The sequence below is a fragment of the Crinia signifera genome, chromosome 19, assembly GCF_055691185.1.
Source record: "Crinia signifera chromosome 19, ASM5569118v1, whole genome shotgun sequence".
Taxonomy (NCBI): domain Eukaryota; kingdom Metazoa; phylum Chordata; class Amphibia; order Anura; family Myobatrachidae; genus Crinia; species Crinia signifera.
The window spans coordinates 39776821-39804128 of record NC_139226.1 but is presented as its reverse complement, the minus strand read 5'-3'; the positions used below and the strand labels follow the sequence as shown (position 1 = coordinate 39804128).

Below are 27308 nucleotides of genomic sequence, written 5' to 3'. Positions count from 1 at the left end.
CACAACATTGCTGTGCGGCGTGAGATACCCTTTGATGAGTGGGAGGTACCATCTGAGCCGCAAGATCCGCCCATGCGCCCATCCCGCGCCCCTGAATGCCGGAGGGGATACCAGCTGCGGGACTCTGTGGCGCAAAGATACTTCAGGTACATGTTATTGAGTTGACAGAACACACCAATTATTGTACAAATCACCCCTTCAAATAAGTACAGTGTGTTAGTTGTCAGTGTTACAACACGAAAATTAGCCAGCCTGCCCTCCTAATGGCAAAGAAATAGGAGATATTTATCATATGTGCTTAGTTTGGGGGGAAGATAAATATTGGTGCTAATTATTATACCTTGTTAAAGGGATCTTATGTGTTTGTTATATCTTCATTATTGTAGTTGATACTATCCCTGATGACTGGTGAGTACATTGATTTATTCTGTAATGTGTTTTGGATTTTTTCATGTGTTGATGTCTGATTTGTTTGCAGATATATATATATATATATATATATATATATATATATATATATATCTATATATATGATATTAGAATTTATTCACATGTTTCAACATTTCAAGGAGCAGGCAGGCAGGCAGGCAGGCAGGCAGGCAGGCAGGCAGGCAGGCAGGGCTGTTGTATAATGCTGGTCTCAGGATACCTGCAAGTGTGTGTATGTGTCTTTTACACATAAATGTACGCATACACATAGATGCATAGAGTAAATAATGCTAAGTACAGCTATGCGTTGCTAAGCTATAGCACGCGTTGCTTGGCGGAGCGAGGCGTCATTGGATTTGCTAAGTGCATACACACTGTGTTTTATATATATCAGATTTGTTCATTGCCATACATCAACACTACTGTTTTGAAGGCAAGCGAATTTTTCACCATTTGTGTTGGCGCAGAGACGCTGTTCATGTAAAGATGAACAATAAAGTTATTAACACAAATAACTGTGATCAACCAATGCCACCAGCTGATTGGTTGATAGATGCCATTGTCAACATGGCGGAGACACGAAGGGCAGAACCCTTCACACATGCGGAGCTGAGGGTTCTTGTCTCCGTCATGGAGACAAGGCTGGGCCGTGCAGGGCCCTTCATAACCAACAGGCATAAGCGGAGGGCCTATGCAGCGGCAGGGCGCCGAATTTACGCCCGCACTCGGGTGCGGAGGTCCCTCGGGCAGCTGGAGAGGCGGTGGTCGGACCTCCGCAGGCGCCAGCCCCAGCTGCTTGAGCAACTCAGGGGCGAAATTGCTGAATGTGAGTATTTTAGCTATGAAATTTCGCACTTACAACATAGCATATATAAACAATAAAATGTGTCTCATGATAAGTGGGTGTCCATGGGTTTAAAAGTCCATAGACTGTTATGTGTGCTTCTTCCTGGTTAACATGCAGTCATGTGGCTTTTATATGTAATGCCATAGCATTGAGGATTATGATGCATACAATGTGCCAGATCTAATATGTGTTACACATTGCTAAATGCCTGGGTTGTAATGTGTGAACAAATTACTACCAATCACATACTACTTTAAATGTCACAATTTTGAATCCATTAACAGTAAGGAGCTACTTTCCTGCATCGTTTGCCATCATTATCACCCTTCCATGTATGTCTTGTTATGGATTAATACATGTGCCCCAATGACCCCACATTGACCATGATGTTTTTTTCTAACACACAGCACGAGCCCAAGCACAACAGGCCCGTGAAGAGGCGGAGGCTGCCCTGGCACAGGAGGAGGCCCAAGACCCGGAGGAGGAGGTGGCGGCAATGGTGGAGGAGGAGGAAGTGGAGGAGGAGGAGATGGTGGTGGAGGAGGAGGAGGTGGTGGAGGAGGATGTGGAAGCGGAGTTGGTTGCGGAGGAGGAGGTGTTGGTGGCGGAGGAGGAGGTGGAGGAGGAGGTGGTGGTGGAGGAGGAGGAGGAGGAGGAGGAGGAGGAGGAGGAGGAGGTGTTGGAGGAGGAGGAGGTGTTGGAGGAGGAGGAGGTGTTGGAGGAGGAGGTTGTTGGTGCAGAGGAGCTGGCGGAGGAGGGTTCGGAGGAGGCCACGGTTGCCCCGGAGGACTCGGATGATGAAGGGGAGGAGGCGTGCCAGGCCCCGGAAGATCAGCAGATCGGTATGTTAACATAATGCATCATTCATGAAGTAGTTGTACTGGTATTTTTTATGTAGCACTGGTGATAAAAATTTTTTTTCCCATACTATTCATATAGACCCCAAAGTGGGTAGCTACAGATACAGGTACGGGTTAGATGGGGTGTCCAAGGCATCCCTTTCATCCAGGACACCTCTGAATTACACCGGTTTGTGGGATGGCGTGGAGCTCCATTTTGACTGCCACATAACCGTTGTAGTTAAACAGGATCCTGGCGTAAAGGGATGAGTGGATCATTTGTGGATTAAATTCACCTGCTGCAAGCGTTGATTATGACCCATCAAATAGTGGAATCTATATTGTTGGTGAATGTTATTTATAAACTCTAGGATGTATGCTATAAATGGAGTATGTCCCGGCCTACCTTGGAATGGAGTCAGAAGTTGCCAGTGTCCCAGGAGCCTCCTCTACCTAAACACCCCCTGTAGTTCTGATTTTTATTTTTCCCTCACAGAATTGTAGGTTGCTTTAGACAGAATTATGATTTTGAGGATGTGTACTGTGCATTCCTGACATTTGCATTACTCCCATGCCACGAACCATCACTGAACTTAGACTGAGCAGATTGTGACAAGTTCTTATTGACGGAGGCCATGACCTGCTTGTCATTGGTTAGTCATGGGTGGGTTGTGACTGAGAAGAAACAATATGACTGTTATGTCTTCTGCAGAGTAAAGGGTATAGGCCGAAAAAGACAGTATGTAGTAAATAAGTTAGCATGTATGTATATATGTATGTGTCATATCTATTTATCTATGTGTGTCTCTATCTCTCTACATCATGGGTCCTCAAACTGCGGCCCTCCAGATGTTGTGAAACTACAAATCCCGGCATGCCTTGCCACAGTTTTAACACTTCCTTATAGCAAAACTGTGGCAAGGCATGCTGGGATTTGTAGTTTCACAACATCTGGAGGGCCGCAGTTTGAGGACCCATGCTCTACATAGATATATATATATATACACACATGTCACCAAGCATTTGTGCAATTTATGTCGCAGTATGTGAAATGTATGCAAGAATAACATGACTAATTGTTGCCCCTTTGACATGCCCACAGATGACACCACACCGGCAGATGAGGGGGTGCGTGGGGCCCTCCTGCGACTGGAGCACCATCTGTGGCTGGCTCAAGCAGACCTGCAGGACCTGAAAGATCAGCTTCTTTAAATTATAATTTTCTATTTTTTTTTAGTTATGTTAATTGTGTGGTTTAATAAATTCTTTATGCAAGTTCACAGTTGTTGGTTTTATTTGCACTTTAAATAGTATATGTGTAGATTGTTTATAATCTTTTACACAGGGTGTAATACAAACCATTGCACTTCAATTGCTGTAAGGGTTAATGTGTGCAATGCATGTGTTAGGCATGCTTGTAAGGATATATTGGCATCTAATTGATTCCAATTCCAAATAAGCAGTTTTTTATGAGGATAGGTAATTGAATAAGTGGGTCATGTGATGTATAGCAGAAGATACTTCATAGTGGGTTGTTTGGCGTAAATACTCCGCTTACGGGCGGTAGCACCGCTTGGCTCCCGTTCGGATGCGGTATTCCCGAGCATACTCTGTAATACTCTGTAATACCGTGCCGAATCGGAGTGTTTCTCCCGCACACGCATGGTTTGTATGTCGTCCGTAAACACGCCCTGTTCTTAAAGAGTGAGTCCGTCCGAATGCGGAGGACACGTGGGCGTTTCTACGGACGATGGCCGCACGCGGCAAAACACCGTGGCGTGCGGACCGCACCGTAAGAATGCGGGAATATCCGCACCGATCAGAATAAGGGCCAATATATGCACATGAGACAGTATATTACCAATATACACACACTGGAGGCTCCAATCTGGGGGTTTTGTGCATGCAGAGCTGAGCACCAGCAGGGCTGAGATCAGGCACAGCCAGAAACCACGTGCAGCGTGATAGCGGTCACCACCCTAATACTTATTTTAAAAGCCTTTTGAACCAGTCTGAATCAGGCCTTTTGTCTCTCTCCAAAGCTTGATACAAACACCTCATTGCCATAAGACTTCAGCTGAGGGGACCCTTTCATTGTTCTTGCAATGTATTGTTATAGGGGAACCATGAATATGTTTAGTTACGTGTCATACCATACAGAACTTACCAGGCTGCTCTTCGTTAACTGGACAGGGTGAGAGGTGACTGGAGCATACTGGGCTAGTGTCCCCTATAAACGCACTCGGAGATAAGATACTATCGTACCAGACCGGAGACGTCGCTCCCGGGGGGTTGAGTAAGTCTTCTGGAGAACGGTACAAGTCTAAGAAGCAATAAAAAATACAGTTATTAATATTATAGAAACTGTAACAAAAGCAATGACGATGGTTTCCACAGAACAGGTACCTATGGGAAGCCCATGTAGCAATTCTGTTAGTGTCACCAACAACCGTAGTTGTTGATAGCAAATAAAATCTGCTTTTCAGCTTCCAATACAATTGCAATCACATTTTGCGGCCCACCAGTCAATGAGAGACTGCCACTTGGCAGCTTCTCATTGGCTGGCGGTGCAGGAGACATGAATGGCTCACGCCAGATTTTTTAAAAGCTGCCCCTTCTTTTAGACTGGTCGGCGGCCGGTCTCAGCATTAAACTGCATTGCAGGTGAGACCAGATGCATTCGTTCTGGCTCCCATACTTGATCCCAGCGCTGGTACATTCTATACATGAGCAAAAACTAAGTGGTGGTGGGAAGTGGCGGTATGTCATACCGCTGTATGCCCCCACTGTAACTATACTCGTTCATATGCCAGTCTGCCCGTTCCTCCCCGCCACCACCTGTGCAGTGGCCTGCAGCTTGTTAGTATGCATGCGCAGTACACATTTGCAGATTTATTGCTAAGCAAATGAACATATGCTTTAGCTCAGAAACATTTAATTAATGTAATTACCGTCATCGAATGAAAGCTGTATATTCTGCATCCCATAGGAAAGGCTACTGTCCTGCGAAACACACAAAGGCCAAAAAAAAATATGATATGATCGTAATAGCAACTGTCGTCACATTCTGGGAAGAAGTACAACTGCTTAACTGTAGTCGTCGGTGTGTCCAAATATGCACCTTTCCCTGCAGTCATTTCCCTCATCCCGGTTGCACTGCTCACTGATTTATTGCATTCATGATTCAGCTTTCATCATTATTAGCACTTGCATGGTGGCTGCAAAAATGGAGCCACCCTCATCGATGCTGGCTATGGCGATTGTCCCGATAACGCATCACAGCTCGTCTGGGCGCACGGAGGCGCAAAAAACTGGAGATTTCTCACCAAATCTCTCACTTTCTGAATCTCTCATCCTATTCAATTTCACCCATAATTCTTCCTGCAAAGACTTAATTGTTTACTCATTCAAACAATATTTAGCCTTACTGAATCTTAATCTGTAATGATTAATCAAATGATTTCTCCTGCTAGCGGCTGCAAACAGGGGGAAATCCTTTTGAAATCACTACTCACCATCGAAAGAAATCCGCCCCCCCCCCCCCCCTCCCGCCACTCGTGCAGCAACACCAAGACCAACTTGGCCTATGATGGCCGTACAATGATGTCAGAATCCCTCCCTCCCAATGGCTGGGCCCAGCTGCATTTTTCGGCAGCACTCCCAAAAAACGACAAGGTGCCGCACACATACTGCGGGCTGTGCGCATGCTTGGTACTCCGATAATAGGGTTTGTAGCCCTACGACAGGGTCTGAATCAGACCCAATTTACATTATTCTTCTAACACATTTAAACAATACAAATAATAATAATAATAATAATACGATTGTGAAACACTAACCACAAAGATTTGTGCGCTGCTGTCCAAGCTGGGTGCGTCAGAAGAAGGGCTGATTCCATCACTCAGGTCACCTGTTGAGCATAGGCGAATCTAGAAATATGATAATGGATGGTCCCAGATCCCACCTAATACGATGCAGGGACCTTTGCGTGGTGAAACATGGGAGTGGCCTCACAAAAGGGGGAGCGGCATTACACATTATACCACACACCATAATGCCCATTATAGCAAATGCCGTAATGTCCGTTAATGCCGTAATGCCTATTGCACATCATAGCAAATGCCGTAATTGTCGTTGCACATTATATTGCACTCCATAATGTCCATTACACATTATTCTGCAAGCTGTAACCTACTACATATTATGTCATGCACCATAATGCCCATTACACATTGTGCCTCACACCATGATGCCCATTACAGATTATGGGCCTTATTCTGGTTACGGCGGCCAAACGTACGTACGTTCCATATCAGCGTACGTTTACCGTACGCGGACGTTGAGCGAAAGTCCACCCACAAAACATCCGCATACGGATGGCCACAAACACCGACAAAGGGGAGTGGCGTACACTTGAGTGTACGCCACCATACACGGATGGATCACCGCTTATACACTGACAACTGGCATACAACAGAGCGTACGCCACCGTTTACGGATGGGACTCTTCCGTTTTCACACCGACATCTTACGGCTATCTGAGCGTTCGTCACCTTGTACGGACGGGTCTCGCCTGTTTTCAATGGAAAACTCAGCGTATGTCACCGATCGTGAGAGTTAGCGTACGTCCGTGCACGCTGGCATACCCTTCACATATATGGCCCTCATAATCTAGCCTTTCAACTATGATTAAGACAATTAAATTATTTATTCTAATTGTTATTCAATTATTGTTTTATGTATTTTTATCAAAATGAAAAAAAAAATTGTTTGTATTCGAGTGAAAACTTTGACACATGTCGACTTGTGTAGATTGAGTGTGCTGCTGTTTAAAGTACCGTATTTATCGGCGTATAACACGCACAGGCGTATAACACGCACCTTCATTTTAAGAGGGGATTTCTAAATAAAAACTTTGAAGCAAAATAAGGGTTGGAACCTGCTGCACTATATAAGACACTGTACTGGAATCTGCTGTGCTATATATATATATCAGGTGCTGACAGCTGTTAATAAATATCTGTATACAGGTCACTGGGAGGAGTTTTAAGCGTGCTGCTGCTGCGAGGACCCGACGGTGCGCAGCAGCAGCAGCAGAGAACACGCGCTTGGTAGGCGCCGCCTTGGATGACTGCGCGCATTACAGGCGCCGGGTGACTGCGCGCATAACAGGTACAACACGCGCCGGGTGACTGCGCATTACAGGTACCGTACCCCGCCGGCTGAAATTACCGCACAGTACTGCCTGCATTACCGGTATATCGGAGTATAGCACGCATATCGGCGTATAACACGCACCCATCTTTTCCCCCTATTTTGAGGGGGAAAAAAGTGCGTGTTATACGCCGATAAATACGGTATATGAAAACACTTACTGAATGTGTGTAAATGGTTACCAAATAACTACCTTGACATATATAAGCAGGTCTTAAAAAGAATCTTAACTAAAATGAAACCAACCTTTACATGTAGAGAAGTGTAGAAAGATATGCTTCCAATGTGTTTGTGGGCTGTGTGTGGCTTGCAGGTAGTGAAATAATGGTTTGGACTTAATAGGCTGCAGCATTGCTTATTACATTCAGGTGTATGTGTTTGAGTAGTAATCAGCATTAATTAGCAGACCCAGGCGTCCGCTCTCATGCGGTATCTGTATGGGTGATCTGGAGGTGGCGGTGGCGGCCGCCTGTTTTGTGTCCGAAATGCACGTTGCTTTCGCCGATCGAGCGGTTGTAGCAGCGTACATTTTTTGTGCACACCCCCGTGTATGCCCATGTTTACGCCCAGTTTTCCTCATTATTTCGGCCGCTCCCCTCAACACGCCCCTATGCCGCCCACAATGACCGTACTCTTGCGGACAGGTTTTTTTGCACGGAAACAACCGTCCGTGAGCGTTGTGGAGTCGTCGTGCCTGCGCATTGCGGAAGGGACGCATGCGCAGATAAAAAAAAAACCCGGAACGTACGCTTACGGCCCAGCCGCCCGAACCAGAATAAACCCCTATGCCACATAGGTACTGCTTACCTACATGTTCAATGCCAGGGGCTTCATGCTCAGTGCCAAGGGGGATTCATGCTTAGTGCCAAGGGGGATTCATGCTTAGTGCCAAGGGGGATTCATGCTGATTGCCAAGGATGAATTACATATTCGCTGCCACAGGGGGAGGGATGCTTGTTGCCATGCCCTTAGCTTACAAGTAAACATTTCTCCACTCTTATATTAGGCACCCCCGCACCCACCCCTCCAATCAGTTATTTCTTCCCAAATCTCTCACTTTCTGAATCTCTCATCCTATTAAAGTTCACCCTTTATGTTATTGATAAGACAAAATGGCAGCTACAATTCGTGAAAAGTAGAAACAGGGCCAATTGTAGAAGTCACTCTCCTTTCTAAACTTACTGCACAATGTGCTTCTAATAAGCCAGGAGTGTTGCGGCACCTCGCCTAAATCGCACGTTTCTTTTGGAGACTCCTCAAAATACATATTTGTTCTGATTATGGCTGGTGGGGGGATCCTTGGAGAGAGATAAAGTGGAGATTATGGGGGTGATTCTGATTGGCTTGCAATATAGCACGTTCTGCCCTGTCCCAATCCCAATGTTTTGGAGACTGCGCATGTGCAGCACCCCTTTGCGAATGGCTTCGTTGACTTGCATAGTCGCCAAGCCGTACGGAAGCAATGGGGCGGACCGGGAGCAGACAGTGGCGGGAATGGGTACACGGGCGGACCGATGCCTGCTGGGGGGTGGGTGACTGATTTCACAGGATGTCAGCCGCCCATCCCGTCTTCGTCCAGGAGCATGCAAATAAAAGTCATTTTCCAATGACTTCCTTTTGTAAAGGCAAGAAAAATCATTGAATGAGGCATGTGTGGGGGTGTTTTCATTACACATCCCCTCACATGTTACTGAGGGGAATCAGCGGCAATGGGGGAAAGGGCAGGCATCCGAGCGGATGGCATTTCAGGCGCTCGGTAAGCTGCGATGTTCGCAGCTTATTGAGCCAACCTGAATCGGGTGCTATGTACCAACCGAGTATGGGTCATTGGGTCAACCAACCAAAGGTCGACATGCATTGGGTCAACACCTCAAATAGGTTGACATGCTTAAGGTCAACATGGTCAACAAGCATTAGGTCAACCGTGACTAGTTCAACAAGGGAATGTCGACACAGTGGATACCGTATTGGTGCACGAGTCCCCTCGTATGACCCACTGCACTTGCCCTGTTGGGGGCAGGTCAGGGAAAGGTGGGTGGGGCACAAAGTGTCCCGTGAGGGCGCCTTTAAATTGGTAACTATGCTAGAGCAGCGGTTTCGTGAGTAAGGGTGTCAAGCCCAAACATATGGAAAAAAGGGGGGTGTGACTAGGGGGCAGGTCAGGCCTGGTGAAATCACAGCTGGTGGCGGGCTGGACCTGGCAACATTACTGGGGGGGGGGGGGGCGGCATCTACGGCAGTGCTGGGCTTTCCCCAAGCACACTCTTTAATGTGGATAGATGCCTTGCGCATGCATCTATTCAAGCAGGGACAGGAATGCAGCCAAGTTAGGAGCTGATAGGTTGGTACTTACAGTATGTCTCCCCACTTTATTTCTCTCTCAGGTTTGCTACACCTCGCCTTTAATGTACCCAATTTGTTGGCCAATCTGGTCTTGACGTAGTAGCAGGATACCACTGATTTTCTGCCTCCAAATTCATCAAATTCATCAAAACTAGATTGAATTTCATCACCAGGTAACATCACAATGACAGGTGGTCTGCACTCGGTCACGTTTGCGATCAATGTATGGAAGTAGGACCTATTTCCATGCAGATCTTCATGTGTGACCTGACACCATGAGATTTCTGTAGATTCATGAAACCCCACGTAGAGGTGGTCTTCCAGACTTTATCTGACCCATTACTGGTCAGTCTATTTCTGAGCCTGGCACAGTTCTAGTTCTGATCTTTTAAAGTGTGGACACAATAGTCTTGGAGATCTTTAGTTTGGTGACTGCATTAAGATCAGGAGTAACCCTTACCACAAGCAATGTCTCCCCTGATGAGTTCATAGATTTTATGTGGGTCGTTAGAGTCCTTGCTGTTATCTTCGATCACTTTGATCTCATGTTTCCGATTCAGAGCAGAGCGTAAATTCCTTTTCCACACAGCTGGATTAGGTGGATCTTTGCTGGGGTCATAATTGCCACTGGCAATGGCCCAGGCCTGGGGAACAGAATAAAAGACCTTCATCTTTTTTTCACTTGCCACTGCCACCGCTTTTACAGATATCAATGACTTTCTTCATCTCAATGACCAAACTCAGCCCAAATATTCAACCTGCTTTTGCACTTGGTCCCTTATCCTATTTCGTGGAGGAATTCTACAGCTGTTCCTCCCTATCGGAAAGTAACTGGTGCACTATGGTGACAGAAGACCACTCTAAGACAAGTCATATAGAAGCTAAGGCCTTGACTTAGGTGAAAAAGGGCTAAATGTATGAAGCAGTGATGGGAGGAGGGAGGAGAAGTGAGCCAGAGAAGTGGCCCGTGGCAACCAATCAACACTGAAGTTACATCTATTATTTGCATAATATAAAATTATACAGAGCAGCTGATTGGTTGGCATGGGCCATTTCTTCTCTGGCTCACTTCCCCTCCATTATCACTGCTTCATACATCTACCCCAACGTTATTCCCTGATGCTTGGCCTTAGTGGTATTTCAGCCTGGAATATTCGGTACTTATGTAATATCTGGGCTCCCGTTTTTCTTATGAGACCGCGTCCCCTCGCGGGTCTCGCTGCGCTCGCCACGCTTCGGGCACGGCGGCTCGCTGCGCTCGCCACACTATATAAAATCAACTCCATGCGTAGTTGGATAGTAGGGGTATGAAAAAATGGGGTGCATTTAACATGGGAGAACAGATAATACATAAGTACCGAATATTCATATATTATGGGATGTAGGCTAGCGATACTATGAGAAGGTAGAACATGGTTTGCAGTATTATTCAATAAGATCGGAATATAAGATGCAAGTTTTCAGAAAATATCAACAACTGAACCAATGAGTCTTAAGGTGCCCATACACGGTACAATTATTGTATGCATTATGGACTAGACCGCATTGCATCGCATGCGATTTGCATGTAGGAAATTACAGCATTGAATAGGCAAATGCCACTATTTCCGCCGGCAAAAGCGGCACATATTAAACACCCCCCTCATATTGTTGAATGGTTAGCACACAGAAACAGTAGGCCTTATATTCTGGGAGAGAATAAGTTACCTGGAACTCTTGTGATATAACTCATTCTCAGCAGCCTAACACCATCAACCATATAAAATTGGGACCAGAAATGTATCAAATGGAGATTGCATTGAGCCCTCTGAATAAGGTGACTTAAGGTTCAGCTGTACAACTGGAGGTCCTATGGTATGATGGTTAAAGGTGCCCCCTCAGCTTCACTAGAATAGGTCTGGCCTACATTCCTTCCTACGTACGTCAAGTATTTGTGTGATCAGGCCCATAATACTTCAAGTTTCCTGTGCTATAATAATTTACTATTATATATATATGACTATGGTGAAGTTATTGTATCCCCCCCAGTGGCAAACGCAGGATTTTTAGAGGGGGGTTTTCCAATCCAAAATCTCCCACTCTGCATTGGAGTAAGTACGGGAGTCTGGGGGAGTGGTAATGGCCCTGAAACTTGGTCTTTTTATGCATTGGATACTTTATGGAATACAGTAGTAATATTTTACAGTAAAGATGGTCTATAGTATAGGCCAGGGTTCCTCAAACTATTTTACTCTGGGACCCCATCAGACAATAAAAATAATTACAGGACCCCAGCAAGTTACTGCAGAAGGTCATCACATCACATGTGTAGTCAGCAGACAGCACATACATGGCAGCATTGTGGAGGAACAAAATGATGGGAGGAGTCTTAAGTAATAGACAATGCAACAGAGTTTTCAGACTCCTTGAATGGCTGACTGAGATTAGAAAAGTAATTCGCCTGATGGTCAGCAACATGGAGTTGCGACCCCATGCTGATAAGGTTGGGACCAACTTTGGGTTCAGGACCCACAGTTTGAGAACCACTGGTATAGGCTGTTTTAAATAAGATAAAATTGTTAGGAAATGTTTAAACATATAATAAATAAATACACAAGCATAATAGAACCAATACTGCACTTTCTAATCTCACAATCTCCCACTTCATGGTAAGGCTCCTGTCTCTTACTCCTGGCAGCTGCTCTCTGGTCCATTGTGATGTTGGAGGGCACAGATCCACACATAGAGTAAATGTTGTGGAAGAAGCTGGTACACTGGGCATGTGCAGCAGCTCCGCTCTGTCCCTTACACTGCATGATGTGGTGGCAGCTCTACTGATCATATTATATACCAGTGTTATTGTTGTCATAATTTAAGGCACTTGCCAAGGGGAAGGGGGTTACGAAGGCATCCAGAACCTCCCCCCTATACCTCCTAAGTCATTATGAAAAGCTAACTTTGTATAAGAGAATTACCTCAAATATTTTGACATCATCCTCGCACCGGTCCTGCCTCAGGCCATGCTTCCAGGGTATCAGGAACTGTGTTTTCTCTTCGTTGATCCATTTAAGGCCTGGATACTCATTGCTGTTGATCTGGTCAATGAGCCAAGGGATAATACGTGGCTTCTGAGAGCTCATCTTCACAGGCTGCAAGATGCCTTACTCTCCAGGGACCGAGCTAAACACAGCTGGCAGACCTATGGGTTATACCAGACAGCCAAGTTGCAGAACACATTACCACAAACTTACTAGGCAAAAGCAAAGGTTCACTGTATGTAAGCCCTCATGGACAGGGCCCTCATTCCTCTTGTTCCTTCCACAGCACTATCTATGCCACCTGTATTCCTTGCTTTTAAGCTCCATGTCTGTACAGCGGCTCTATCACCGTACCCCCACCCACAGGCCAGTACTGAGAAATTGATGTCAATAAACAATAATCTATTTCACCACCATGAGCCCTCAGTTAGAACGGGGCTGTTGTACAGGTACAAAAATGTCATTTTGAATATACACCGAATGGCTCTTGATGCTCACAAATTGTATGTTTGAGTGAGGAAATAGTCAAAAATAGATTACAAACCTAAATAGTAACAAATCTCCTGGCCCGGGTGAAATACCCCCTAGGATACAAAAATAATTGCGTTCTGTCATAGCACTACCATTATACTGTATCTGATATTCGAGGAATCAATAAACTCAGGGACTATACCAAGGGACTGGCTCATAGCTAACGTAGTACCAATATGGAAGAAAGGTAGCAAAACTAACCCTGAAAATTATAGACCAGTCAGCCTTACATCCATTGTGGGGAAAATATTAGAAGGAATAATAAGAGATAGTATAAATTTCTTAGAACAGAAGAAAGTGATAAGTAAGGCTCAGCATTGTATTGTCAAAAATAGATCATGTCAAACTAATTTAATTAGCTTCTATGAGGAAGTCAGTAGGGGGCTGGACTTAGGGAAATCTGTTGATGTAATACTGCTTGATTTCGCTAAAGCTTTTCACACGGTGCCTCACAAAAGGTTATTGACAAAACTAGGTAATTGTGGGTTAGGAGACAAAATTTGTAATTGGATTAAAAACTGGTTGCACAATTGGGGACAGAAAGTGGTGGTAAATAGCATACATTCCAGCTGGGGTAAGGTCCAAAGTGGAGTCCCGCAAGGTTCAATATTAGGACCCACCGTGTTTAATATATTCATTAATGATATAGGAAGTGACATAGTGAATAATATTTGTGGATGACGAAATTGAGTAAGGAAATTAACGCAGGAGAAGATGTGGATACACTACAAAGTGACTTAATTAAACTAGAAAGGTGGAAAAAGCAGTTTAACATTGATAAATGTAAAGTAATTTATTATGGGAACACAAATAAACAAGCTACTTATAGGCTAAATGGAGTTATTATAGGGAATTCTGCTGTAGAGAAGGACTTGGGGGTCATCATAGATGAAAAATTGGGTAACAATGCACACTGCTCAAGCAGCAGCAAAAGCAAACCGGACACGTATGCATTAAAAGGGGAATGGACTCAAGGGATGCCAATGTGATAGTGCCTCTTTACAAGGCATTGGTGAGACCACACTTGGAATATTGTGTTCAGTTCTGGGCACCGCACCTTAAATAGGACATAGATGAATCAGTCTTGAATCACTAGAATACAAAGATAGGTTAACCAGGCTGAATATGTTTTCACTGGAGAAACGGAGGTTGAGAGGAGATATGATTAGTATGTTCAAATACAGGACTGGGAATCCTATAGAAATGGGAGATGATTCTATACTGAATTAGGAAGAGGATTCTTCACCATTAGAGCGATAAAATTCTAGAACTCATTGCCGGTGGGGTGATCACGACAACTACTGTTAATGAATTTAAATCAAAACTGGATGCACTAGGGGAATCCTATAGATACATACCTCCCAACTGTCCCGCTAACCGCGGGAACGTCCCGATATTCGGGGACGTTCCGGCGTCCCGCCCAAGGGCCGCCATTGTCCCGCGGTGGGGGGGACAGTTGGGAGCCCCCCCAGCCTGTCATGAAATGACGCTGTTCTCATGCGCACAGCGTCTTATTCAGCGCCGGCGAGCGGCGAAACCGGGGGCGTGGCTACGACCTCCCAACTACAGAAGTTGTGAGGTATGTAGATATGACTTACTCAAGTAAGTAGTTACAAGTCAGATAGATGGACACTATGGACTAACGTCTTTTTTCAGCCTTAATTGCTGTGTTACTATGATACTAGGTTACTATGTAACACAGAACACAGCTTTGGTATGGCAAAGACAGTACGCTAGCTAATACTGTCAGGGTGACTAAAACTAAAATAAGTCCTCATTTATTTAGGTATGCGGTCCCTAGGTCGACACCTGGAAATGGTCGACATAATATAGGTCAGCACTTACATATGTCGACATAGACACCAATAACTGTGACAACTTCATGTCAACCTTGTGAGTGTCGACCATGCCCATGTGTATCTTAAGCTTGTGTCGACCTTCTGTCAATGTTGACCATTTTCAGGTCTCGACCTAGTCACTGTCGACCATTAGTGGTCTAGCTAGTGACTGTTGACCTAGACATTAAGGAGTATTCAATGCTCTTTTGCGAGCTGTGACTGCGAGCAGTGCTGATTGCTTGCCGTCACAGCTTGCGGGTCATTAGTCAGCTGACCTCATGCACATGCCATTTCCACCTCGCTGGGTTTTTACAGCGAGGTGGAAACGACGTGTGCGGCTGCCAAAACAGCGAGGCTCGCGGCTAAATACAGTGGGCTCCCTGCATTAGCCGCAAACCTCGCCGTTTGGGGGAATTCTCGCCATCCTCTAACAGCAAGGATTCCCCCAGAACATTGAATAGGGTGAGCGGCCGGCGCAGGTGTTAATCGGCGAGGGTCGCTTGTTTTCGGCAATCCTAGCCGTTTAACCCCCTCGCCGGCCACATTGAATATGGCCCACTGTCTGTCTCTTATACCGTAACCATTTATTTATTGCTCAGAGGATATGAATAAACTAATTTACGACCTACAGCCCTCAGTCATATGTCCACTCATGTATCTGGTCTATATGGAGAACGTAATTAGTAATATAGTACCCAGTGATTCATTTACCCAGGGCATTATTCTCCCAGGAGCAGTCACTGAGGACCTAACCTCATCACAGCCCCACAGCCATACATTGTTATAAATGAATTAAACACTAATAGCCTTTTCTAGTACATGTGATTTATACAAACCCTGATGTCACACGGCTGTACATCTCTCTATACTGTACAGACTAGGGAAGTCTATACCTCTTCCTAGTACATTGATTGTAAGCTCTAGGGTTAGTGTACAATGCTCCACATAACAACTGCATGCCAGGCTTTCTGCCCACAGGATTATTTACTAGAATATCAAACAAGTGCCATGTGCTATTGGAGCAGAATGTATATGAATGTAATGTTAGAATACCCCTGTAATTCCTTACCTGGAAGTGTCAGTGAGCGCAGTACAGCAGGCAATGGGCTGCTCAGCTCTCAGAACTGGTTTCAGTTTCAGTTACTGAGAAATCCCTTCCTCTAGTCCCTGCCCCTGTGCTGCGGCTGCAATGCTGCTGTCATCCTGCGTTTGCAGAAGGAGTTATTTACAGCACTCTGGAATGGAATTTCTGTGTATGTAACCAGTGTAGACATGTTATGAGATCCTGGGTGAGATTTAATAGAATGAGAGATTAAGAAAGTGAGAGATTTGGTAAGAAATCTCCAGGTTTTTTTTTAAAGCGGCAATCATTTACACTGCAAAATCACACAGGTTTTGCAGTGTGAATGATTGCCGCTTTAAAAAAAATATGGAGATTTCCTCCCAAATCTCTCACTTTGTGATTCTCTCATCCTATTAAATCTCACCCAGAAGGTGGGATATATATCAAGGTTAAGGCTCATACACATGGGGGGTCATTCTGGTTGGCTTGCTAAGCAGCGGTATTTTGATGCTTAGTGAGCCTTCTAACGCAGCCCATCAGGCATATGAATGCCCGCCCCGCCGCACTGCGAATATTCCCGCCGCACTGCAATTGGATGTTTTGCATAAACATTCATTCGCAGGGGTAGCTGAAATCATTCGATGGTCACCAACCATTGATCGATTTCTACCATGCTTGTAAAAAGTAATCCTGGGCTGACTTAGACTTGCGGAGTCCGGGTCCGAGAACCGGAAGACAGGAGCCTGCATGCATTGGCATGGGGACGCCCAGCGTTTTTGTGGGTGTACCCGGGAAATGTAGACGCCCCTCCATCCACCCAACCCCCTGTGCGTGCGCCACAAGTCTCTGAAGGCACCCGCACAGAAGCCCTGCACATGCGCAAGAGATAATATGCGCAGTGCTTCAGCATCGGCCCCCGGTGCGAACATGCCAGGGACTAGAATCAGGCCCCATGGGGCGACTTGGTGTGCTTAGTGATCTAGACTAATCAGATCGCTCAGCACACAAGGCTTGCTACATCACCCATACACACGTAGCGGTGTGTGTATGGGTGATCAGTGCTAACCAGTGTTCTCTGGCAGGCCATTGCATCGTATGTGGTCATTATGGGTATGATGTATCACATGTGATCCCATTTACTGCCCTGGGATAAGAAATCAGGAGAGGGATTCTGTGAAACAATATAGGGCCTAATTCTGTAAGCCCCTAATTCAGTGAAGGACAGGGGAGCAGTTGCATGCGATCCCCCTTGAACCTCCCAGCAGCTTCCCGGGCAGCAGGATCGTATACGATCAGGGGTTAAAGTGAGGGGGAATGAGGTGGAACTGAGTTCCACCACCTCTAATAGTGAGGTGGAACATTTTAACCTCCACATTGGCCCTGCACGGTAATTCTCACAGACAAGTATTCTAGTTTGCAGGGGGATGCAAAAAACCCTACCACTGGCCCTGTCTGTGCCTAATGGGTGGAGGGGAGGGGGTGTAATTAGGTGGCATAGAGAAATGAGTTCCCCCACCTCTGCATGACCACTTTATGCCCTGTATACGATATACATAAATTGCAAACTTTTGTGTGAAAACTTGCAAAGCTGCAAACAACCCAACCACCAGGGTTGAATTTAGGCACATTTTCAGTCGCCCCCCACCCCATTACATCAACACTCTCATCATGTTAAGGCATCCTGACAACATCAACATTACTCATCTCCACTCCACCCCCCACAAATTACTGACTATGGCCCCTTCCTCCCTCACCAGTTATAATATATAAACAAAAATAAAAAAAGCTTGCGAGCAGGACCCTCCTACCATTCTGACTGTCTGTAACTACCCAGTTTGTTTTATCCCTATTTCCAATTGTAACGGAACTTGCTGCGCTGTATACAAATATGTTAATAAATAATAAATGTACCATGAATATAATCACTGTTGATCACTGTTTTCTAATGAAATATAGATTTATCTCAAAAGCAAATGGAAAAAAAATATTTCTGAATAAATCCTATTTATTGACAGGACAGATGATATCCTTCCTGCCACAGTACAGGATTGTGCATATGGCCAGGCCTGACATTAAATAAGGTAATCAGGTAAACATCTTTTAATTAACAGCCGTTACACAACCTTTTTAACCTCACATTAACCTATTGAAATCAAGATCCTCACGGACCTTTGGTCTTCTGTCTGCGTCTGTTTGAAGAACCAGTTTGAACAGAGAAGAAGTCTGTAAATAATGTTGTGTACACTGCGCTCCTGTTTAGGGAAATCTATCTTCTTATCTCGTCTATTAGATAAAAAACATTATTATATTGATATAACAGGTGTTCCGGGCCTTTACCTGTCATGAAACCTGATGCCATTTTCTTGCACAGGAAAAGTAAAATGTGTCTCGGGCAGGGCTGCCACTAGGAATTTTGGGGCCCGGGACCTTGTCGGCAGCCCTGGTCACAAGAAGCACAGAGGGGCCCATTTACTACTGGATCGCATATGCAATGTGATTTGGGCGGGATTTACAACCCAGGATCGCATTGCAATGTACAATCCTTTCTCCTGTATGTCTGTTCCCTGCTAGTGTTTGGATACTAATATGCATGTTTCTTGGTCCAGATGACTATGAGCAGTGTTCCCTCTAAGCTGTGCGCACGTGCGAGCGCACACAACGCGACGAGCGTGCGCACAGACATGACTACAAAGCGCACAAAGCAGCAGTGGTCCCTTTTTGCAGTTGTGGACTCAATTAATGTGTGTTTCACCCATTAACTACATTGTGTGCTGACAGTGCTGTGTTTTGAATGTTTACATGTTTAATATAAATTTGAAGTAAAGTTAACACAAATGCTGAACGTCATTTTCCAGTTATATATAAGTGACGCACAAAATTTAAAATTTCCTTCCAAAGTTGCACAGCCAAAATCTTTTGCCGCACACAGCCTTCGGAAAATTACAGGGAACATTGACTATGAGGCTTAATCCTCGATACACTATGCGATATCAGGCACTGTTAATGATAACGTTTAGTGACGTCACCCGGAACCCACCGCCAAACATGCAGTCGCTGGCAATATTGCCAGATTTGACTTCATGTTTAGACAATAGGGGGGATCAGAGGCGTACCTAGATATTCGTGGGCCCCATAGCAAAAGTTTGTAAGGGCCCCCTATTTAGCAACTGATGGGGATAAATGTATGTAAAACAAATTACTTAGAAAGCAAAGATGGGCCCCCTTCAGCTCTGGGCCCCATAGCAGCTGCACCCCTTGCACCTATGGTAGTTACGCCCTTGGGGGGGGATCGTTAATGACCTGTAGGAGCGCTCATCGTTAACGGTATAGTGGGTACACACTGAACGAGAGACAGGGATATAGTGCCAGTCGCACAGGACATTAAAAACTTGAAAAGATGACCCCCTGATAATATAATACATATGTCTCTTGTCAGGATCTGATAATGACAGAACGGGAGTGTGCTACCAATGGACAATAATATCAGAGGAAACAAGGAAAAGAAAAGCTGTTGTTTTTTATGGTGCACCTCAAGATAACATTAAAATATAACTTATTAATAATAATAATAATAATAATAATAATAATAATAATAATAATGATATTTAGCACTTTTCTCCAATAGGACTCAAAGTGCTTTACCATTGTACAGCTCAATATACAAAACAAGCTTAACAGTTTTTTTGGTACTTGTTTAGTTTCACGGCGGCTGATATATCGGATGCGATATCGGTCGATATATATCGGGCGATCCAATTTTTTACCTGTTCATAACCCCACTATCCACTACGCATGGAGTTGATTGTATATAGTGTGGCGAGCGCAACAAGCCACCGAGCCCTAATGGTGGCGAGCATAGCTAGCCCCACGAGGGGACGCGGATTACTGCGCTCGCCACACTATATATAATCAACTCCATGCGTAATGGATAGTTTATGAACAGGTAAAAAAATCGGCCGATATCACATCCGATATATCGGCCGCCGTGAAACTAAACAAGTACCGGTTTAAAAAAAAAAAAAAAGGATTCTGCAGTGGGGGCCTCTCGCACTGTGCGAGGCAGAGAGTTCCATAGAGTTGGAGCAACAAAGTTGAAAGCTCGACCCCCAGATGAATTCAGGGAATTTTAAAATTGTATGGCATTGTATATGGCATACAATGCCATACAATGCGATGCGATTATAAATTGTATAAGTACCCTAATGGGTGCTTACAATGCTTAAATGCACCCCCACTCCACCCCCCAAGTATAAACGTGAACCCGAAGCGTGGCGAGCGCAGCGAGCCCGCGAGGGGCGGCGGTACGCGTCCTAAGACCTTTTCATACCCCCACTATCCACGTCGGCGTGGAGTTGATTTTATAAAGTGTGGCGAGCGCAGCGAGCCTCCGAGCCCGAAGCTTGGCGAGCGCAGCGAGCCCCCGAGCCCGAAGCGTGGCGAGCGCAGCGAGCCCGAAGCGTGGCGAGTGCAGCGAGCCCCGCTAGGGGACGCGGATACCTTCACAGGTATACGCGTCCCCTCGCGAGCTTCACAGGTATCCGCGTCCGCTCGCAGGGCTCGCTGCGCTCGCTGCACTCGTCACGCTTCGGGCTCGGTGGCTCGCCACACTTTATAAAATCAACTCCACACCGACGTGGATAGTGGGGGTATGAAAAGGTCGTAGGACGCATACCGCCGCTCGCTAGCTCGCTGCGCTCGCCACGCTTCGGGTTAACGTTTATACTTGGGGGGTGGCGTGGGGGTGCATTTAAGCATTGTAAGCACCCATTAGGGTGCTTAAAAGCACCCATTAGGGTGCTTATACAATTTAATATTGTATATGAGTCAAAATTGCATCGCATCGCATGCCATCGGGTGTATGGCATGCGATGCATTACAATAAAAAATTGGGCGACTAATTATCGTGGGCGCCGTGCTAGTACACAAATACCCACTGGTCTGAACCAGACCCTTTGTGTCACGGCTAAAGGGCTGGATGGAGTCGTGCGGTGCACAGGAACCGGAGACGGACCAGGAGGAGTAGGATTGAAACGTGCAGGTTTAATAACTGATTTCATAAATGATAAACTTCACTCAAATACTTCTTTAAGTGACAGTTGGAATAAATTAAATAGAGTCCAGCACAATACTAATAACGGGCAGGGAAATCTGGAAACGTATACTTGGTGAGCCAGAGTACATAGATGAGGATCCGGAAGGAGGTTGATTTGATGACAGAAGAAATGGATCCGGATGACTGAAAGATGATGGAATGAATGAGTTGTATGAAGGAGGACAGCGGAAAGCTGTGCAGGGTAATTCTGGGACACAAGCAGGAACAAGCACTAGGTAGGACTTGCAGCATTGGTGTCAGGAGAAAACTTCCTTGTAGCAAGATGCAGGGAGCAAGGCACCAGAGTCAGGAGAGAAAGAGCCAGGATCCGGGAATCAGCTAGGAGTTGTGAATGACTCCAAAGACTCATTGCACTGACACTGAACAGCCTAGGCAGATCCCCTATATCCCCAGGGGATGGCTGCCATTGGCTGTCAGCACAGGATGAGGAGGGAACCTCCACTCTGGGCCAATCTGTCTCCTGCCCTCAACCAAGATGGCGACGCCGGCCTCCCGGCACCACTACTGCTGCCATCCCTACCCAGAGCTGCCGCTACCCGCACACCGCAGAACGGAGCCTGCACACGCTAGCCGGCGGCGGGCGCGGACGGGTGAGTACTGTACCCGCCGCGCTCCGTCGCGGCTACGTGTGACAGTACCCCCCCTTTTCAGGGTGACCCCAGGGCGCCTATGGGCCTTGTGCGGATTTCTCTGGAGAAATTGCTTTACCAGTTTTGGAGCGTGCAAATCAATGGAATCCACCCAAGAGTTCTCTTCGGGACCAAACCCAACCCATTCCACCAGATACTGGGTACGAGAATTGCGGCAACGAGAGTCTATAATGCGTCTTACCTCGAATTCAGACCCACTTTCGGAGTTAATCTTGGGCGGTTTGGGAATCTTCTTTTGATAAGAGTTCAACCTTAAAGGCTTGAGGAGGGACACATGGAAGGAATTCGAAATCCTTAGGGAAGGAGGAAGTTGAAGTCTATAAGCGACAGGATTAATGACTTGGATGATAGGGTATGGCCCAATGAACCGGGGAGCCAGCTTCATAGAGGGCAGACGGAGGCGTATATGGCGGGTAGACAGCCATACCCGGTCTCCGACTTTCAATCTGGGCGCTGCCCTTCTTTTCCTGTCTGCCATCCTCTTGTATCGGGCGGAAGATTTAAGAAGAGCGGTGTGGACATCCGACCAGATTTTAGCAAAGCGTTGTAATGAAGTGGTTGCTGCAGGAACTTCGGAAGAGGATAATTCTGAGAAATCCGGAGATCGTGGATGTTTGCCGAATACTGTAAAGAAGGGGGTGGTTCCGGAGGAAGAGTGATAGGAGTTGTTATGCATATATTCTGCCCACGGGAGAAGATCCACCCAGTCATCTTGGGACGACGAGACAAACAGTCGGATAAAGGCCTCCAAGTCTTGATTCACCCGTTCTGTCTGGCCATTGGTCTGGGGATGAAAGGCAGTGGAAAACTTGAGTTTGACCTGTACCGCGGCACAGAGAGCTCTCCAGAACTTTGCAACGAACTGTACTCCGCGGTCGGATACAATCTCTTTGGGCAGTCCGTGAAGTTTAAAAATGGTTGAGATAAATAGCTGAGCCAGTACTGGAGCAGAGGGGAGACCTTTTAGTGGGAAAAAATGGACCATTTTCGAGAATCGGTCGACCACTACCCAGATTGCGGTATGACCTTTTGAGGGAGGTAGTTCGCAAATGAAGTCCATTGACAGATGGGTCCATGGTTCTGTGGGAATGGTTAGAGGGCGGAGAGGACCAGAGGGAGTTGTTCTGGGCACCTTATGCTGAGCACATCTTACACAAGAAGCGACGAAGTTGGTTACGTCGTGGCGGATGGTTGGCCACCAATAAGAACGTGACAGGAACATCAAGGTCTTTTGTGCTCCTGCGTGCCCTGCGAAGCGGGAAGAATGTGCCCATGACAATATTTTCTTGCGGAGTTCGGGGGGAACGAACGTTTTACCTGGAGGAGGAGATGGCTGTACGGTTACTTGGGCGAAGACCAGCGGATCGAGGATTGGACGAGGAGGTGTCTCTAGGTCAGAGGTCGTCTCAAAGGAGCGGGATAGAGCGTCTGCCTTAGTATTCGTGGTTCCAGGTCGGAATTTAATTTGGAAGTCAAAGCGTTCAAAAAACATGGCCCAACGGGCTTGGCGGGCAGTAAGGCACTGAGCCTGTTTAAGAAAGGACAGATTTTTGTGGTCTGAATACACGGTGATCTTATGCCGTGCCCCCTCCAGAAGGTATCGCCACTCCTCTAACGCAGTTTTGACTGCAAGCAACTCCTGTTCCCCGATGGGGTAATTCTTCTCTGCCGGGAGGAATTTTTTGGAGAGGAAGGCACAAGGGTGTAATTCTTGATCCTCACCTTTTTGTGACAAGATGGCCCCGATCCCTTCCGAGGATGCGTCCACCTCGAGAATGAAGGGCCTGTCGAGGTCTGGTTGGAGGAGGATTGGTGCCGATATGAATGCTCTCTTTAACTGCTGGAAGGCAGAGGATGCTTCTGGCGACCATCGGCTTGGATCAGCTCCCTTGCAAGTGAGAGCAGTGAGGGGAGCAGCGATAGTAGAGAAGTTCCGGATAAATCGCCGGTAATAGTTTGAGAACCCTAGGAATCTCTGAATTCCTTTGAGTGTTGTGGGGGCTGCCCAGTCTTGGATGGCTCTCACCTTCTCTGGGTCCATTTCTATCCCAGTGGCGGAGAGAATGTGACCCAAGAATGGAATGGACGTGACCTCAAAAACGCACTTCTCCAACTTGCAGAACAGTTGATTTTGGCGAAGACGTCGTAGGACTTCGGACACTGTCTGTCTGTGAAGTTGAAGATTTGGAGAGAAGATGAGTATATCGTCTAGATAGACTACGATGGAGTGGTACAGCAAGTCCCGAAAGATATCATTTACAAACTGTTGGAAGACGGCGGGGGCGTTACAAAGGCCGAAGGGCATCACCAGGTATTCATAGTGGCCGTCGCGCGTGTTAAAAGCCGTCTTCCACTCGTCACCTGGACGGATCCGGATCAAATTGTAGGCCCCTCGCAGGTCCAATTTAGTAAAGATTGCTGCCCCTCTGATCTTGTCGAATAGTTCTGCGATAAGGGGTAAGGGATAGCGGTTTTTAATGGTGATGTCGTTCAGGCCCCTATAGTCGATACATGGCCGAAGACCGCCATCCTTCTTTTTCACAAAGAAAAACCCGGCCCCGGCCGGAGAAGTAGATGGTCGAATGAAACCTTTGTTTAAGTTCTCTTGAATGTACGAGGACATGGCCTCAGTCTCAGGTAGCGACAGGGGATAGATGCGGCCACGAGGAGGGAATTTCCCGGCCACCAGCTCTATCGGGCAGTCCCAAGGACGGTGAGGAGGCAGGGTGTCGGCACCACCTTTACTGAATACATCTGTAAATGAACGATATGGTGCGGGTATCGACAAGGGTGGAGCTGAAGAGGATGAAGGATAGTTACCCTCACGTTGTGGATGGGTCTGGTAGACCGGAAGGATCTGAGGAATGCAAGTAGACTGGCAATCTGTTCCCCAGGCCTTGACCTCCATATTGGTCCAATCGATGTGTGGGTTATGTTTGGAGAGCCAGGGAAGGCCCAGGACCATTTGGTGTGAGGACTGTGGAAGAATGAAGAATTCGAGGGTCTCTTGATGTAGAGCTCCTATGAGCAGTGTCACCGGGGTGGTCTGATGGGTGATTTGTCCACTACGAATTCGACTCCCATCCACTGCAGTGAGGACCAGCGAGTGATCCAGGGGTTGCACAGGCAGGGCATGTTGGGTGACAAAAGAAGAAGAAAGGAAGTTTCCCGCTGCTCCAGAGTCCAATAGGGCCTGAACTCTTTTTCTCCCTTGGGGACACACAAGGGTAACCGGAATGGTGGAATCAGAAGAAGAGGGAGATGGAAGCAAGACTCCTAATCGGACCTCCCTCGGGGAGATTAGGAGCGGTCGTTTCCCGGCCGCAGCGGGCAGGAAGCCAATAAGTGAGCTGAGGAGCCACAGTACATGCATAGATTCTCTCGCCGTCTTCGGGACTTCTCTTCGAGAGAGAGACGGGAGCGGTTGATTTGCATGGGCTCATCTGTTGACACCGCAGGAGGCGGGGTTGGTTTGGAGGCTGGTGCGACATTGGAAGGAAATCGAGGGCGAAGGCGATCAGAGCGATTCCTCTCAAGTTGGCGTTCTTGGAGTCGCAGATCGACTTTGTTACATAATGAAATGAGTTCAGCCAGGGTGGAAGGAGAATCGCGAGTTGCTAACTCGTCCTTGATGCGCCCGGCTAGGCCGTTCCAGAAGGCAGAAACGAGAGCCTCTTCGTTCCATCTGAGTTCGGAAGCCAGGGTTTGAAATTGTACGACATATTGTCCCACTGGGCGACTGCCCTGACGAATCCTTAGGATCTCTGTGGCTGCGGAGGACACTCTGCCAGGCTCGTCGAAGATGCGACGGAAGGAGGCCACAAACTCTTCATAGTTATTGAGGATGGGATCCGCACGCTCCCAAAGGGGGGACACCCACTCCAGGGCTGGACCCGCCAGTAGGGACACGATGTAAGCCACCCGAGTCTTGGGAGAGGGGAAATTGGAAGGCTGGAGGGTAAAATGGACGTCACATTGATTCAGGAATCCTCGACACCCCCTCGGGGACCCGTCATATTTACTGGGGGTTGACAGGTGTAGATGGTGAGGAGCAGCTGGCCCAGGGGGAGCAGCAGAGGCCGAAGCTCCGGAGGTTGGTGCTGCTGAAACTGAGGGAGCCACCTGAGGTGATGACAAGGTCTGGAGAAATTGAGCCACTTGACGCTGGGTAGTCTCTACTTGTTCCAATCGAGCCATGATGCCTTGAAGAACATCCGTCATGGAGGCCTGTGCTTCACCCGATTCCATCGGGTCAGTGCAAACTGTCACGGCTAAAGGGCTGGATGGAGTCGTGCGGTGCACAGGAACCGGAGACGGACCAGGAGGAGTAGGATTGAAACGTGCAGGTTTAATAACTGATTTCATAAATGATAAACTTCACTCAAATACTTCTTTAAGTGACAGTTGGAATAAATTAAATAGAGTCCAGCACAATACTAATAACGGGCAGGGAAATCTGGAAACGTATACTTGGTGAGCCAGAGTACATAGATGAGGATCCGGAAGGAGGTTGATTTGATGACAGAAGAAATGGATCCGGATGACTGAAAGATGATGGAATGAATGAGTTGTATGAAGGAGGACAGCGGAAAGCTGTGCAGGGTAATTCTGGGACACAAGCAGGAACAAGCACTAGGTAGGACTTGCAGCATTGGTGTCAGGAGAAAACTTCCTTGTAGCAAGATGCAGGGAGCAAGGCACCAGAGTCAGGAGAGAAAGAGCCAGGATCCGGGAATCAGCTAGGAGTTGTGAATGACTCCAAAGACTCATTGCACTGACACTGAACAGCCTAGGCAGATCCCCTATATCCCCAGGGGATGGCTGCCATTGGCTGTCAGCACAGGATGAGGAGGGAACCTCCACTCTGGGCCAATCTGTCTCCTGCCCTCAACCAAGATGGCGACGCCGGCCTCCCGGCACCACTACTGCTGCCATCCCTACCCAGAGCTGCCGCTACCCGCACACCGCAGAACGGAGCCTGCACACGCTAGCCGGCGGCGGGCGCGGACGGGTGAGTACTGTACCCGCCGCGCTCCGTCGCGGCTACGTGTGACACTTTGTTCTCATGCCTACATTCATTTTATCTTCCCTTTGTGTTCCTGTTTTATGCATGTCCTGTTTTTCCTAGTGTCCAGCACTGAGAAGCAACCTACAAATCTATGATGATGATACTAACAATCACTGGAGATGTAAATAGGGGTGCCTCCCACCCCTGGATTAACCTGTTTGCTGTTTATTGCAGATTGGAGAACTCCAGGCTGGCTGGCACTGATGGTGATGTCTACCAGGACCTTGATATGCCTACTTCTGCTTCCAGTGCCAAGAGCTGCACCTTTTTGTACAAGCTGTACTTCCAAGTGAGCAGGTCTGCCATCAAAAATTGTGGGACTGCGGAAAAACCTTCATAAATAAGGTGGGCGGAGC

The 27308-nt window shown here is 46.9% G+C and overlaps 1 protein-coding gene and 1 long non-coding RNA gene across 3 annotated transcripts in view; one reads left to right on the top strand and one right to left on the bottom strand.

Moving 5' to 3' along the window:
- IRF3 (interferon regulatory factor 3) overlaps positions 1-16229 on the bottom strand; it is a 34823-nt gene extending 18594 nt beyond the window's left edge. Inside the window, exons 1-6 of one of the 2 annotated variants that reach the window (XM_083162409.1) lie at positions 16128-16229; positions 12627-12850; positions 10133-10316; positions 5955-6025; positions 5067-5118; positions 4283-4438 (exon numbers count right to left, since the gene is read on the bottom strand). In XM_083162409.1, the coding sequence (XP_083018535.1) occupies positions 4283-4438; positions 5067-5118; positions 5955-6025; positions 10133-10316; positions 12627-12791 (628 nt within the window). In that variant the 5' untranslated portion in view covers positions 12792-12850; positions 16128-16229. The remainder of the gene's footprint in view (positions 1-4282; positions 4439-5066; positions 5119-5954; positions 6026-10132; positions 10317-12626; positions 12851-16127) is intronic. The other variant, XM_083162408.1, reaches the window with a different exon arrangement.
- LOC146042423 (uncharacterized) overlaps positions 1-27277 on the top strand; it is a 38673-nt gene extending 11396 nt beyond the window's left edge. Inside the window, exons 2-3 of the long non-coding RNA XR_014463870.1 lie at positions 18137-18202; positions 27127-27277. This is a non-coding gene — a long non-coding RNA (uncharacterized LOC146042423). The remainder of the gene's footprint in view (positions 1-18136; positions 18203-27126) is intronic.
- The last annotated feature ends 31 nt before the right edge of the window (positions 27278-27308 follow it).